Source organism: Physella acuta, unplaced genomic scaffold (genome assembly GCF_028476545.2).
Source record: "Physella acuta isolate Inbredline_101_S28 unplaced genomic scaffold, ASM2847654v3 ptg000335l, whole genome shotgun sequence".
NCBI lineage: Eukaryota > Metazoa > Mollusca > Gastropoda > Physidae > Physella > Physella acuta.
This window is the reverse complement of record NW_026731854.1, coordinates 860,773-877,172: the sequence shown is the minus strand read 5'-3', so window position 1 is coordinate 877,172 and position 16,400 is coordinate 860,773. Positions and strand designations below refer to the sequence as shown.

Here is a 16,400-nt window from a genome sequence, read left to right as displayed (position 1 = left end):
GTAGTGCTTTCTACTGCCATTTAAACCAGGTTTTAAGGGAGACAATAATTTTATGTAGATAGATTATTAGTTAAAATTTGCAATTGCTTCCCTTCAGCAAAAAAAAAATAGATGGCGTTGTTTTAATTTTACAACAATTTTACATTATCGAAACGAGGATTAAATTAAACAGATTCTGATATAGCACCAAACATTCTATTCGTGAATCAATCCAAGGCAACAATCTTGGTCAATGAATTGTGTTTTTAAGGGCTATAAACATCATATTGCCGTTGCATTTTTAGCTACATTTTACCCGACTTCTTCCAATTACCATCACTATTCGCTACTAAAAAATTGCATGTTAAACGCTGATGTGTCGTGCAAATATTTCACACGAAAATAAGAGAATATTATGCAGCTACATTATACACGGCTTCTTCCAAATAACATTATTTGATCCTAATAAAAGAATGTAATTTGCAATTATTATTTAAATATAAAATTATAGCGTGATATAAAATAAAACTATAATTATACAGATCACATGATTCGAACAAAATGTAAGTCTTTTTCGTGATTTACAATAATTGCCCGAATACCAATAGACTTTTATCAAATCTGAATTTACATTGTTTAATGTTCCAAAAGGAAATAATTTACTGTTGTATGTTTTACCTAAAACAGCTTACCTGATTTTTTTGTGCCACTATTGTTGTTGTTTTAACAGCAATATATGTTTTCTGGTACTGATCGTACTATATTTTTATCTCTCAAGGTTTCCAACAATGTTACCTGCTATTGTACCAATATTTTTTTCAATTATTGGTTTTGTTATATTACATTTGGCGAATTCATACAGTGCTAGATATAGCTTGTTCTAATTATGTTACCTTTAACTCAGGGGCGTAGCGAGGGGGGGCGGGGGGTGCGGACCGCACCGGGTGACACCATTTAGGGGGGTGACACCAAGGCAAAAAATAGCAAAATATATAGAAAAAACCTCGAGGGGGGGGGTGCAAATCGAAAGTTTGAGGGGGGGGGGGTGCAAATCGAAAACTCGAGGGGGGGGGGGTGCAAATCGAAAACTCGAGGGGGGGGGGGTGCAAATCGAAAGTTTGAAAGTTTGTCCCTGGGAAGGGTCTCTATGCCTCCGGGGGGGTGACACCATTAAGTGCCGCACCGGGTGACACCCGACCTCGCTACGCCACTGCTTTAACTTACACATACAGTGTTAGATATAGCCTGATGTATGTTACATTTAGCTTTTTTATACAGTGTTAGATGTAGCATGTTCTAATTATGTTACCTGAAACGATTTTAGTGCCAAGTATTCGCGAACGGCAGGGTACACTTTTTCCAGATCCTGTTTAAACTTTAATGTGCTAGAATCATCAATTTGAGAAGAGTAAAATCATAAAATGCAAACGATATACAATGACAGCTCGTGTATCTAAAGTTTGCTTACATACCTGGTGTTATTAAGTCAGACAACTTTTTTATGAATTTGAACTAGAATAACGAAAACTACATTTTTTTAAACCACATACGTATTTTAGTTTAATTAAAGAAAAAACAGAACAAATAACTTTTAGGGACTCGGCTAAAATAAAGATAAAAATAATAGACCCGAATTATTGCTATATCAACAGGTATCATACGTGTTTAATACTGTATCGGCTGCTTACAACTGCCATTGACTCTGACATCCACATAAACTGGATGTCAAAGTCGAACTTAATCAGACTCTATCAACAGACTCTGTTCACGACCGCAAATTCCACTTATCAGTGTGACCCAGATAACCCGAATCTATTTTTAGACTGTGGAGACTCCGGGTCACAGATGATGCCACATGTCATTCGCTTTTTTCTTATAACCATTACAGTGCTACTGGGTTAGAATCAATGTTATCTGAGTCATTCGTTTTTAAACATCGTAAGTTCAGTATTTATCTTTTTTAACTGCATCGCGACTGAACCGTGTAACACAAAACGCTACCTTTATGTCAATTTTTTATTATTTAATGGCTGAAATTTCAGTCAGTTACGCATTTTTAATGTTTTAAATAGTTTAAATAATTTTTATTTTTAAATTTTGCCAATAAAATTTGTAAAAAACAAAGCTAGTCTGCTGGTGATCAGTAAATATAATTATAATTAATTATAATAAATACAATTATAAAATTATGCAAAATACATACGTGTAGGTGTAGTTTTAGTAATTGAGATGATTTGAATGCAGTGTTTCTTCCAGACTTTTTTCTCCGGGGGTCACTTGAGATTTTCGGGGGGGGGGGCGGTCAACATTTGGGGGGGGGGGGGGACACTAATAAAAGTGTATGTTTACTATATAAATTCTATCTCGTTCGGGGGGGGGGGGGGCGGTAGACTTTCTTCGGGGGGGGGGGGGGGGAGGGCTCTGCCCCAGATGCCTGGAAGATACTCTGTTTGAATGTTAACTAGCAGCATCAACTGACATGCATTACATTGGAATCCTTAAGAAAAGTAGGTATGCCAAAACAAACTTTGAAAACGTATGCTTTCAATTGAGAAGAGGCGACCGGGAAGTTGTGGGCCCAGCTTGGATGAATCGCCTAGAAAAAAGTACGATGGAGAGGTGTCAAATAGTGTTTGACAAGACACATATTTCCTCACACATCAACAGTATTACCCGAACTCCATGATCCGACACCTAGCCCCTAACTGACTAGCTTACATTGCATAGCAACAACGTTCTTACTTCCTTATACGTTACTCTCTTTTTATCCGCGTCATATCTAAATTCGTTTAACAATCGTCCTCACCAAAATTCACTCGCACCAATCTATACTAGCAGAACATGCATCATAGCAACCAGCACCAGCGCCATTAACAACACCAACAACAACAAGAGCAAATATACAAACACCCCAGCCACTCAAACACAGTTCAAAATTAGTAATTGTTATCACATTACAATGTCAGTCAGAAGTAAACACGTTGAACTACCATTTTACGTGACACTGAAAAATATAGCAAGCAACCTATAAAACAACCTATACATTAGCTACTTGTGTTAATAGGCGCAATCTAGTCGAGCTAATTAAAAGAGAATTAGTATAAATAATTTGAAACGAAGAGGGAGAACGTGCTTAAAAAGTGTGGATTATATAAAGCCTATTAATAGGTTGATATTTAACACACTTCAAACATTCACATCTCTCTCTCTCTCTCTATCCCTCTCTTTCACACCCATACACACACTAACCCTTCCATGTTCATACTTAATAGATATGAAAGCCGAATTACATGCACCAGATAGCAAGACTCAAATATTACGTTTTGATGCTGCCAAGTAATGTAGCTTGAGGTCTTTGGGTCTCGAATGTGTCGGCCATGCATAGTTCACTGCACCTTTTAAACGTAAGACGACATAACAGGGTACCTTGAGATATTTAATAATAACTCAAGCAGTTAAAATTGTAAGGATGCTATTGTGAATGTGTTAGGTGCGTCCGTGGCGCAGCAGAATTGAGCTGCGCAAAAGTCTGCGCAGGAGCCTTGAACTAGATACTTTAGTGAGGGGTAATTGTTTTTTGAAAAAAAATACTTTCACGTTGAAAATCTGCAATGGTCTGTAACATTTTTAAAAAGCCTATTCAATATTTTAATTTAAAATAAATACTAACAATATTAACAATAACGCAAATGAAAAAAGTAATATTTTTGAAACACGTTACTTCCGACCATGATGCAGTTCGCCGTCTCGTGCCACTAAGCAGCAGGAGTGCCAGGCTCTTAATATTTTAGAGGTCAGGCAACTGATTCAAATACTCTGTAGGTCGTTCAGTCGAGCTGCAACGTTACCAAGCGGGAAGGCTGAGAAAAACATGGAGATTGCTGGTGTATCTCAAGCTTTTCTTTTATCAACTTTATTTCTACTGACTGGTAAATAATTTTTTTGACTTGTATAAATTTTTTTTCGCAGATGCTGAATTTTTAGTGTGGTGTGTGTGGCTTATGAAGAAGAAGGTTATTTTTGTATGTTGTTGATCAATTAGAGAAATATATCGCATTTAAAGTAAAATATCTTATTTATGATTCCCAATGAGGACAAACTTGCGTCCCAACAGCTATTATTTAAAAAACAATGAAGTGCTGAAATGTTTCACATTTAAATACATTTCTGGAAAACAAAGCACACCTTTAAAAACATGATTGACAACGTTTTGATGAACAACATAAAAATCTGCCTCACTTTGGTGTAATGGACTAGATTTAGATTTCTGTAAGGGGCCAGCAAGTACTTACTTTTAGTGTTGAGATAAATCCCCTCCAGCAAAATTAAGTATATGTGTCAACATGTTATGCGCCATTGAGGCCATTGACTCCAATGACAGCCTGCTTTTCGTTTAGGATTTGCTTCCTTTTGTTCAACCAAAAACAAACCACAAGGCAGTAGTCGTTTAATTTTGGCGTTGTCTCTCCTAGAACTCTGCCAAAGGGTTCGAACTCGTAACTTTTCGGTTAAACATCCATGAGCTTTACCGACTCGACCACGCCAATCATTTGAATTTTTATTCTTTCAAAGTCGCAGGTGCAAAAAAACATATACATTATAAAAATTAATATTCAAATACAAAATTATGTCCTGTCCTTTATCATCTAAATTTTCTAATTTCTAGTTTTTTTTAATTAGTTAGATATTTTGATGGTTTATATTTACAAACGCAGAAATTCCATCACACTAAGTGCAACCTGCGCCAACCGACTCGATACAGTGTACTGAACTGTTCAAATACTCGACATTTTTAATTAGAAAAGCTAAGACAATAACACCATGACTACGCGCTCAGCCTCCGATACGCCTGTCTAGCACAAATTATTGATTTGTATTGATAACATCGTGTGGCTGAAGACATAGACTGGGCCAAATCATGCGCATACCTCTTAATAAAACCAATTGCATTATGTTTTGTATATATTTTACCTGGTCTTATAACGTTTAGAGTTTGGGAAATAAACAATTAACAAACACCCGGCACTAATGTAGTGAAAATAAATTATACGATCTGCCTTTTATATGTTAAAAACAGAAAACTAATATACATTCGTTATTTTAATTTGAGAACTGGATCAATAACTCAGCTTGTATGACGAAGAACTCTGAGTGGCAGGCTTTTATATTTGTTACGGAGATCATGCAGATTGGTCATGTTGTGTGCGTCAGGTAGTTAAAGCTACATCTGTTGTATGAGTCAACTAGTTTTGCTGCAACAGCCAACCTAACAAAAGTATAACAAAATGGCTTCTGGTTGTGTGTCTGTGGTGTCTCTAGCTGTTATATTTATTCTACTTGCTGGTGAGTTGATTCAATGTTTAAGTAGTTTTCTACACACAATGTTACAGGAAAAAGAAAATTGTCAATGTTGCATTTATGGCCGCTATAGATAGTAAATACTTCATGTTTTAATCAATTGTAACAAAAAATTAATCTTTAATAAAGAGTAATAGTTAATCAGGATGAAGTTATTTTAAAAGAAATGTATATATATATATATATATATATATATGTATATATATATATATTTATTTATTTATTTATTTATCTATATATATAAAAAGCAATGTATGTCTGTATGTGTGCCTGTCTGTCTTTTATGCATAACTACACCTCTCATCACGTCGTTGTGAAACTTTGCGTAGTTGTTGAGAATATTCCTGGGAGGTTTCTGCGAAATAAAAAATTCAAATTCGAAGGGGTGGCCCCCCGGCAGGGCGCGATTTGTTTTTTCTCAATATACGGTATATACAAATACAAATCGATTTTGACTTGACACCGTTCATCCGATAGGCATGAAACTTCGGCGAGTTCAATATAAAGCTCCAGGGAAGGGTTCTGTAAAAAATCATTTTTAATTTTGCAAGGGCGGCGCCACAGGAGGGTGCGATTTTTCTCTATATACGGTATCTAAAAATAATAGTCGATTTTGGTTTGACACCGTTCATCCGATAGCGCCCATGAGAATTTGGGGGAGTTGAATCGAACACTCTGGGGAAGGGTTGTAAAAAAAAAGTCATTTTTATTTTTGCAAGGGCGGCGCCACGGGAGGGTGCGATTTTTCTCTATGTACGGTATATAAAAATAATGAAAGAAAGTGAATTGCAGTGACACCGTTCACACGATCGCCATGAAACTTAGTGAAGATATTGAGAATTATCCTGGGGAGAGATATCTGCGCGAAAAACATTTTCAAATTTGCAGGGGTGGCGCCACGGCAGGGCGCGATTTTATTTCTCGCTATATAAGGTATATGAAAATAAAAGACGATTGCGGTTCGACACTGTTTATCCGGGTGCCATAAAACTTAAGGGAGTTGATGAATACTCCCGAGAAGGCTTCTGTGAAGGGGGGGAAGGAGAATGGGGGAGGTGGGGGAATGGCGGGGTGGGTGTGTGGTGGTGGGAGAGGGAGGGGGGATTTAATTTTGAATGGGCAGCCCTCCGGCTGGACGCGATTTGGCGCTCTGGTCTTTCTCGTGAACGATATGACGACTACGTTTGGTCTAAACAGTGTGATAGACAAAAGGATAGGATGGGGCGTTAAAAACGTTCACTATATTAAATCAGGCGTGTCCGCCGGCGCCCTGGTAAGGTGCGATTTCGCTGCAAACAAAAATTTCAGTTTCGGCCCCCAGAGGCTCACATAGGCCGCCTAAGGGCCATGTAATACGTTTTATTTTAATAATCAGAAAAATTAACCAAGGTTAGATTATTAACTCGGATGTTTCTTTTTTTTTCGTAAAAAAAAAATCCAAACAGTTTCGTCACTTTGCGAATGATGCAATCAGCATCTGATTTTAGACAATTCAATCAGAAATCGATATCGAGCATCTAATAATAGACCATTAGTAACGCTGACATATTGCATCAGTCACACTGATGTTTAAAACACGTCAAATATTTTTTTACGTGTCAAAGAAAAAATCCTGTTCATTTGTGTCACTTTAGTGAATGACGCAATCTGCATGCTATTTGGGACGATGGCGTCTGTTAGTTTTAAGGAGCCAGGGGCCGTACGCGGCGCCTATGCGGTAGTGTAATCGGGGGGGGGGGGAGCTCCTGAGAGCGCCCTTCTACGTCCCTGACGTAATCTACCTCATTATTTCGGTGAGTGATTAATGTACATTGTTTACATTTAGATAATCACTTTAAAAAACAAGGTCACGAGTCTAAGAATATATGATTGGTAACTGTGATGGTACGAAATAATCTTGGTTAGAAGTTCTTCTTGTTGCACCAGTTGTGAGGGTGGGGATTTTTAAGAGGGCGTCACAAATCCAATTAACACACCTTTCAAGTTCCAAATACAAAGTTCTTTATTCAAATGTATATAATCAAGTTTCTACCTAACTAGCCTATTCTATACTCTCTACTGTTTACTACTACTACTAACTGTTCACTATACTACTAACTACGCACTCCCATGACCAATCCTAACACTAATTTTCTGTTCTCTACATAACTACGTCTGCTCCATTCTACAACCTAACACCTTCTGCACTCTTCGCTAGCTACCTATCAACTGCTGGCCTATCTCTCTACTGCCCCACGCCTCAGCGGTCAGCTGACCGTCCCACGTGACCGGTCAGTTCCTGTATTTTTATTGGTCTCTCTCTGACCAACTCGCTATAGCCTGTTTCTGCTATCTACCTGAGCTCTCCGACGCAACCTTGCGTCATCACAGTAACTCTTCTTATATATTTCGTCGGACTTTCTTCTATTCCCGCGGCAACGCGCGGGGACGGGTGCGCTAGTATTATATATATATATATATATATATATATATATATATATATATATATATATATATATATATATATATATATATATATATATTCACTTTTAGAAAACAAGGTCACGAGTCTAAGAAATTATGATTGGTAACGCTTTTTATATATTTCGTCGGACTTTCTTCTATTCCCGCGGCAACGCACGGCTACGCTAGTATAATATATATATATATATATATATATATATATATATATATATATATATATATATATATATACATATATATATACATATATATATATATATATATACTTAATCATCTACTAGTTATACCACGCCAATCTTTTTATACGATGAATAGGCCTTATTGCTCTCTCTGTAAAATAAAGGACAATCACTTTATAGTAACGAGTTAAATTGGTGACGACGTGTTTTAATATATTACTAAAATTTACAGCTGAAAGTAGGGCATTGCATTAATTTTACTAATTTTTCATTACTGACTATAACTAAACAGAGAAGCGATATTTAATGTACACTTCAAATCAATTGCTGTTACTTCAACAGGTTTCATACATGTTTGTGACTGCGCCAACTGCACTAACCCACAGGAACAAGTTGCTCGATGTTTCACAGACAACCGCCTAACCTTCCCGGCGAACATGGAGGTTGATTCTGCCACGTCATTGTCTTACGTCAACGAACAACTGTGTCGACAACCCGACGACGCTGCTAAAGCACTCAGCTGTTTTCTACAGTACGCAATAGATTGTACTAATGCTTCTATACCTAATTTAGCCGGTTACCTCCCTTCTCCAAACAAGACAAAAGAATTGGTTACCATCACTTGCAGGAATTTTACCCTGTTTAATCAAACATGCACCAACAGCCAATCATCGAAAATCTCGTCATGCGTACAGCCTAAGGTAGAAGAGATAGCTAAATCTTCTGGGTCGGACTATGGAAAAATAATGTGCAAGAAATATGAAGCAACGTACTCGTGCATGAGACCAACACTAGGGCTGTGCGGCTGTGCCACCTATCAGGTTATGGAGGAAACTATCAAGGGTCCATTGTGGCCAGCTTTGTGTTCCCAACCACAGTTTGACTCGTATCACTGTGACCCTAATAACCCGAATGTATTTTTAGACTCAGGGTCACAGATGGTGCCAAGTCTTCTGCTCTTGCTCATTATAATCCTAACAATATTGTTTTTTTAGAATAGATGTATATTTACACATCCCACTTTATCATTTTTGAAGCAAGTAGTTTAGTTTTGATAGCATATTTTTTTTGCCTTGTATTAATTATATTTTATGACTAATATTCTTGCTGTTTTAGAAGGGATACCTGTCTTCATCATTTCTCTAACATAAATTTACATTCAGTAACTGTACATTACTTTATATATATATATGTTTTATTGTGTATAACGTAAGTTAATAATGAGTTAAAAAATCGTGTTGTAAAATTCGTTATCCACACTGGAGCTTTTGAGATTGAAGTGAGATGTTTTAATTTTTTCTTTATTTAAGCTTTTTTAAACATAAAGGACCGTACATTTTTCCAAATCTGTCCTTTTAAGTTATATCCTAATTAATTACAAAACGTATGTTCTTTTAATAGATATTTTCAATCACTTTACAATACATAGCTACAACTTACGAAATAAAGCGTGTACTTTAAAATTAAAGAATATATATACCACAAACGCACACACAGAATTTACTAGCGTACAAAATCTAAGGTAGAGCCTACTAGTATCATTGCACTCTACATGGAGTTTACTCTGGTATCATAGCACTCTAGGTGTATTTTACACTAGTATCAGTGCACTATACATGGAGTTTACACTAGTAACATTGCACTCAATATGGAGTTTACACTAGTATCAATGCACTCTAGGTATATTTTACACTAATATCATTGCACTCTACATGGAGTTTACACTAGTATCAGTGCCCTATACATGGAGTTTACACTGGTATCATTGCATTCAATATGGAGTTTACACGAGTATTATTGCACTCTAGATGGAGTTTACATTAGTATCTTTGCACTCTACATGGAGTTTACACTAGTATCATTGCACTCAATATGGAGTTTACACTAGTATCAGTGCACTTTACATGGAGTTTACACTGGTATCATTGCACTTAATATGGAATTTACACTAGTATCAGTGCACTATACATGGAGTTTACACTGGTATCATTGCACTTAATATGGAGTTTACACTAGTATCAGTGCACTATACATGGAGTTTAGTCAGTGTTTTAAGTGAAGAGTGGAGATAATTCTTATAAACTTATAAAGTGTGGGGGGAACTTTTAGACGTTGATATATTAAGAAAAAAACAACATATTTTGAAATTACAGACGAATAACTTTTTTCTCGAAATTACTGATCAATAAATTCAAAAGTTTTAAATATATACTTTAAGTATACACGTCTACAACTGGTATGCACAAAACAATGATTGGCTAATTCAGTGTATCACTTGTTCCAAAGCAAACTTATCATTAACACAATGCTAAGCGTACTAACAAATGAAAAATGTAAGGTCGTTGAAAACGAAACTAAGCCATGGAATTTCTAAAACACGTATGTGGGCTTTTGTTCAGGAAGAGTATAGTATCGTGTCATTTTTTTTTCTTTAATAACTAACGGTAAATGTTGGGGCATTCTTTAGGAATTACGCTTTAAATGCTTTGAATACATTATTGGGTCCGCTTAATTTGTAAGGTGCTGTTCAACATATAAAATTCCTTATATTATAATAAAAGCTTACAATACAGTTTTGATTTTCTATTATGTGTTGAAATATCTCATGTAAATGCTTGTAAACTGGTGTATTTCGTTGTTGTTTTAAAGGGGTATTTAAGATTTATTAATGAAAGAACACAACTATTAGATCAAATCAAATTTGGAAGGACACAATACCTACGAGTTTTGTATGTTTACATATTTATGTCTTGTGTTATCCCTTGGGCTAGAGAACTATTTAAGTTAACCGTTTATTCCTTGCCATCAATGGTGCAGATGAAATATGTTTGAACTGTAAAAGAGACCTGGGCTGATAAAAGTATAGTTTGGTCCGTTAATTATTTGAGCTGAGAGTACTCACAGAGACCGTGATAGCAACTTGAAACTTTCGAGTTAGTAATTACTATCCACCACACAATCACATAGTTTATAATATATTTAAAGCAGATTATAAACAATAGAGTTACAACAAATTATTTAAAAAGTGTCACGTCATTTTGATGTCACAGAGGACGTGACATTTTAAAACTAAAACCACGACAGTGAAAGTGTTGATTTATACTATGCAAATAATAAATTATTGTTTAGAATTCATAAAACATTATTGGGAAATCCATTTGGGGAAATTTGGTGACACACTATTCTGTTTACTTGATCTTAAAAATTAAATAGCACCCCGTCTAACCAGCAGATTAGAAAATATCAATAAACCGGTGCATGAGATCCTGTGGCTATATAACGCGTACCGTCTTTATTAACACGGCCAGGATTACAAATACTTTACAGATCTATGGGCACAAGGCTTTACAGTACACTTTATAAATTTACATGCGTTTTTTGAGAAATCGGAAATAACGTAAATTAGTACTTTCGTTCAACGGAAATAACTCAAAGTTTGACAGAAGGCAGACAATTAGATATTTTGCTTACATGTGAAATTTCATAAACGTAGTTGAAACAGTACTCAAGCTATAGGCTTATGAAAAGTTGAACGCAGAATAAGCTAAACTTCCGGTTTAACGGAAATCGGTGAAAAGTTGATAGAGAACTACAAATGTGATATAATACTTATATAGGAAATTTCCTCAACCTGGCTGTAACGGTTCTCAAGTTACGGACAAGATTGCAAAACTGTTTTTCCGACTCGGCGAGGTGTAAAACGTCGAGATTTGCAAGAATTTCGATTTTTTTGCACTATTACAATACTTTCTCTGTACTACGTATAAGAGAAAATATTATTTTTTCGCAAGTACTAAATATAATTTATAAATGTATAACTGTGACCTACGTAGGGGAACGTTTCAAATCAACTATACATCTATTGTACACATTATACAACTTCTGGTTTTATTAATTTACACTATTAAATGTAGAAGCTACAACATAAACGGTAGATTTTCCTCTTATGCCTGAAGTTACAAACTATCGGCAACATTGCTAGTGACTCATGGTTTGACTAGAGGCTGTCGCCGGCTGTCGTTTAGTGAATTGTTATGGCTAGCTCTGAGTAATTGATAAGTGTACGTAGTACGACCGTGTTATGCTAATGAGTATGATGGTAGGAAGCGTCAATTGAAAGGGATAAAACTCATAATAGAAAGAGTAACTGTTAATGATTGATTAAACCTGGATAAATTATTGGCCGGTGATCAATAATGATCAATAATGCTACAGGCTGCACCAATTTGTGGTCTAATGATGTACACCAATTTGTGGTCTAATTATGTATAACAGTTTGTGGTCTAATGATGTATAACAGTTTGTGGTCTAATGATGTATACCAGTTTGTGGTCTAATGATGTATAACAGTTTGTGTTCTAATGATGTATACCGGTTTGTGGTCTAATGATGTATAACAGTTTGTGGTCTAATGATGTATAACAGTTTGTGTTCATAATAGAAAGAGTAACTGTTAATGATTGATTAAAACTGGATACATTATTGGCCGGTGATCAATAATGATAAATAACGCTACAGGCTGCAACAATTTGTGGTCTAATGATGTACACCAATTTGTAGTCTAATTATGTATAACAGTTTGTGGTCTAATGATGTACACCAATTTGTGGTCTAATTATGTATAACAGTTTGTGGTCTAATGATGTATAACAGTTTGTGGTCTAATGATGTATAACAGTTTGTGGTCTAATGATGTATAACAGTTTGTGGTCTTATGATGTATAACAGTTTGTGGTCTAATGATGTAGGATACACCAGTTTGTGGTCTAATGATGTACACCAGTTTGTGGTCTAATGATGTATAACAGTTTGCGGTCTAATGATGTAGGATACACCAGTTTGTGGTCTAATGATGTCCACCAGTTTGTGGTCTAATGATGTCCACCAGTTTGTGGTCTAATGATGTATAACAGTTTGTGGTCTAATGATGTATAACAGTTTGTGGTCTAATGATGTAGGATACACCAGTTTGTGGTCTAATGACGTATACCAATTTGTGGTCTAATGATGTATAACAGTTTGTGGTCTAATGATGTATACCAGTTTGTGGTTTAATGATGTATAACAGTTTGTGGTCTAATGATAGTTACTGACTTGAGGTCTAAAGATGTGCACTAGTTTGTGGTCTAATGATGTAGGCTGCTCTTTTTTTTTGTCAAATGATGTACACCAGTTTGTGTTCTATTGACGTCACACACTAGAGTTTTAGACAAATTTCAGAGACTAGATATGTAAAACCTTACCAAACTAACGTTAACTTTGCTTCGATTTATTTGGTAATTTTTATAAATTTATATATTTTTCCCCTTTTAAAGATGTTAGTAGTTTACTTTAATAGACAGGCTGGACAAGCCAAAGTAAGTTTGTTACAGTGAATGTTTTCTTTGTTAACTTAATAAAAGAGTAGCTTGTAGTCAAATAAAATACATTTCTTCATTGTTTAACACACAGTTATGAATTAATACAAATATACGCAGTAGTTTGGAATTATTGTTTTGTATTTATATATATATATATATATGTATGATTTCTGCTATGTCGGTAACTAGAAGGTGGACACCACATTTGATCTGAGATCGATGTCAGTTGAACAAGCCTTGACTAGAGTTAGACAAACATTGCAGGCCTTTGAGACACGTGAGTAGAGTTTAGCTTCTTCAGAATCCAATTCATGCATTAGTCTGTTGTCATTGAATTTTGTTAAGGTTTTACTTGAGTCTGCTGTCAATTAGTTTTGTTAAGATAATACTTGTGTCTGTTTTCATTGATTTTTGTTAAGGTTTTACTTCATTATGTTGTCAATGAGTTTTGTTAAGGTTTTACTTCATTATGTTGTCAATGAGTTTTGTTAAGGTTTTACTTCATTATGTTGTCAGTGAGTTTTGTTAAGGTTTTACTTCATTATGTTGTCAATGAGTTTTGTTAAGGTTTTACTTCATTATGTTGTCAATGAGTTTTGTTAAGGTTTTACTTCATTATGTTGTCAATGAGTTTTGTTAAGGTTTTACTTCATTATGTTGTCAATGAGTTTTGTTAAGGTTTTACTTCATTATGTTGTCAATGAGTTTTGTTAAGGTTTTACTTCATTATGTTGTCAATGAGTTTTGTTAAGGTTTTACTTCATTATGTTGTCAATGCCTAGAAGACACAAATGTGCGTTCGTACACACGTTAATATTTCAGTGAGTGGGCAGTCAGGTCCAGTGCATGTGACGTTTATCACAGGAACTGGCAAGAAGATTCAACCTGCAGTTTATGAACAACTGGACAAAAAAGGTTATAGGTAAGTTGATCAATTTATTTGCTTTGCAATAGTTGTTAACGTCTAATTAAATATCTCCAACACAGACTAGACAATGTTTTGTTTGTTCTTTTCGTCCACGTTTTTCTACTAGTTATACCCACCTCCCTGCCGTCAACAATCCTACCTCTTATGTTGTCTTTTATGCCCACATTTTATCTTGGCATAACAACACATAAATACCCTGGTTTATCTCATATAAGCACATCCCCTGAGTTCTAGACTATTCTAAGCTAACCCCCAAATGACTTGTAAAAACAAATATGCTCACCTATGTTTGATATATATATTTTCTAGGGATATTTTAAGGTGGAGCCATTTTACATGATTATACGATGATGATAGGATGCATTCCTTCTTGAGCCCAGTTTGAAAAACAATTTTAATACCAATTTGAATATCAAACCTGACAAGCGTTTTTTATTTGTTGACTTAATATTTTTTAATTTTCTTTTTCTATTGAATTCCTTCTGTTCAAATAACATAAGTGTTTCGATTTCATAAATGTAAATGTGTATGTACATAAGGATGCGTATAATTATAAGTAATGTGAATGTCTACTTGCAGAGTGAAATGGAACATGAAAGAGGGCAGTGTAGTTGTATCCATTGAAGGAAATAAAAGAATAAAGAAGGATCTTTGAAACGTGCATTGATTATCAAGTTTTTAATCTTTAGTGTACGATTTGTGTATGTGAAATTACAAAATGTGATGATATACTAATTATTGTTAATTAAACTATCAGAATTACAAAGATACATATCGGTGGTGAAAAGTTTTCTGTTTGTGAATTTTGCTTTATTTTAATTTGCGCTGTTGTAGGAGACATACAACTTATATTGATAGTTATACCAAAAATATTAAATAAAAATAGGAAGTCTAACTCAAATAGTGGGTAAAAAATATGTTGCTATGAATGTAAACGATTTCTGCAAATGACGTGGTGAAAAAACGAACTCAGCTCTAACGACCGCAAGTTTAGTGCTTTCTACTGCCATTTAAACCAGGTTTTAAGGGAGACAATCATTTTTTGTAGAAAGATTGTTAGTTTAATGTTGCAGTTGCTTCCCTTCAGTACAAAAATACAATGCGTTACAACGATTTTACATGATTGAAACGCTGATTAAATAAAACAGATTCTGATATAGCACCAAACATTCTATTCGTGAATCAATCCATGGCAACAATCGTGGTCAATGAATTGTGTTGTTAAGGGCCGTAATCAACCTGTAGCTGTAGCAGCCCTTACCATGTACCACTCCTTGTATTCACAATGCTCAGTTGAGTCTTAAAGGGACCAATTGTTTAAGTAAGCTGTTTTTAGGTTTCGATATACGGCCATCAGTTTTTGGATTTTGTGATCAAAGTTTGTAAACTACACGTAATCTTTTTCAAATAGAGCAATTTCTTTTTATCTGGACAAATACAAACGAATATGAGACACGTGAAAAGAGACTGAGGTGCAGGTAATAAAATAAGTGCTGAGTAGGATTTGTATAAAAAGAATGTAAGTGAAATTAAGTAGGTAAAGGATATAGCAATTACATGTATACATGATGGATGTTGAATCATATGATCGTATTGAAGAAATAGCCTGATAACTGCAAAACAATGTATTATTTTGTTCTTCATTTACATATATGGCATACTCGAAAACGCTGAAATTCTTGAATGTAGAAAAATAAAAATAAGGCGAAGTCAGAAACAATAGGTATATTAGATTATTTTTATTTCAAACACAGCTTCTATATTTAATGCTATATTTAAATGGTTACATCATATAGATTTTAACTATATTCTGTATAAACTTTACAAAACATAAACTACACCAAAAAATAAGAATTGATATCTAGACAATTGACATCGTTTGTAGTAAATTATTAACTATTTAAAGGTTTTGCCAGAAAAGGTTTTTTAAATTAATTTGGTAGTAAGTTTCATTTCGTAAAATTAATATAATGAAAAATGTAATTGTTATGCAACATTTATATGCTGACAACATGCATGTACATTTTAATTGCGTTAAATTTATTAAAATGTACTTTCATTATATTATATAGATTGAAAAAACGTAATGAATATAATAAAATATAAGTTAAGATAATATATGTTATACCCTAT

General features: G+C 34.7%; 1 protein-coding gene across 2 annotated transcripts; it reads left to right on the top strand.

Moving 5' to 3' along the window:
• Nucleotides 1-3,611: 3,611 nt before the first annotated feature.
• LOC131940868 (uncharacterized) lies at nucleotides 3,612-9,552 on the top strand. Of its 2 annotated transcripts, none has more exons than XM_059299766.1 (2): nucleotides 3,612-3,908; nucleotides 8,322-9,552. In XM_059299766.1, the coding sequence occupies exons 1-2, from the start codon at nucleotides 3,851-3,853 to the stop codon at nucleotides 8,972-8,974; spliced, it is 711 nt and encodes a 236-aa protein (XP_059155749.1). In that variant the 5' UTR covers nucleotides 3,612-3,850; the 3' UTR covers nucleotides 8,975-9,552. The 2 variants fall into 2 exon arrangements, with proteins under 2 accessions (XP_059155749.1, XP_059155750.1); XM_059299767.1 differs by lacking the exon at nucleotides 3,612-3,908 and adding an exon at nucleotides 5,218-5,322.
• Nucleotides 9,553-16,400: the final 6,848 nt, after the last annotated feature.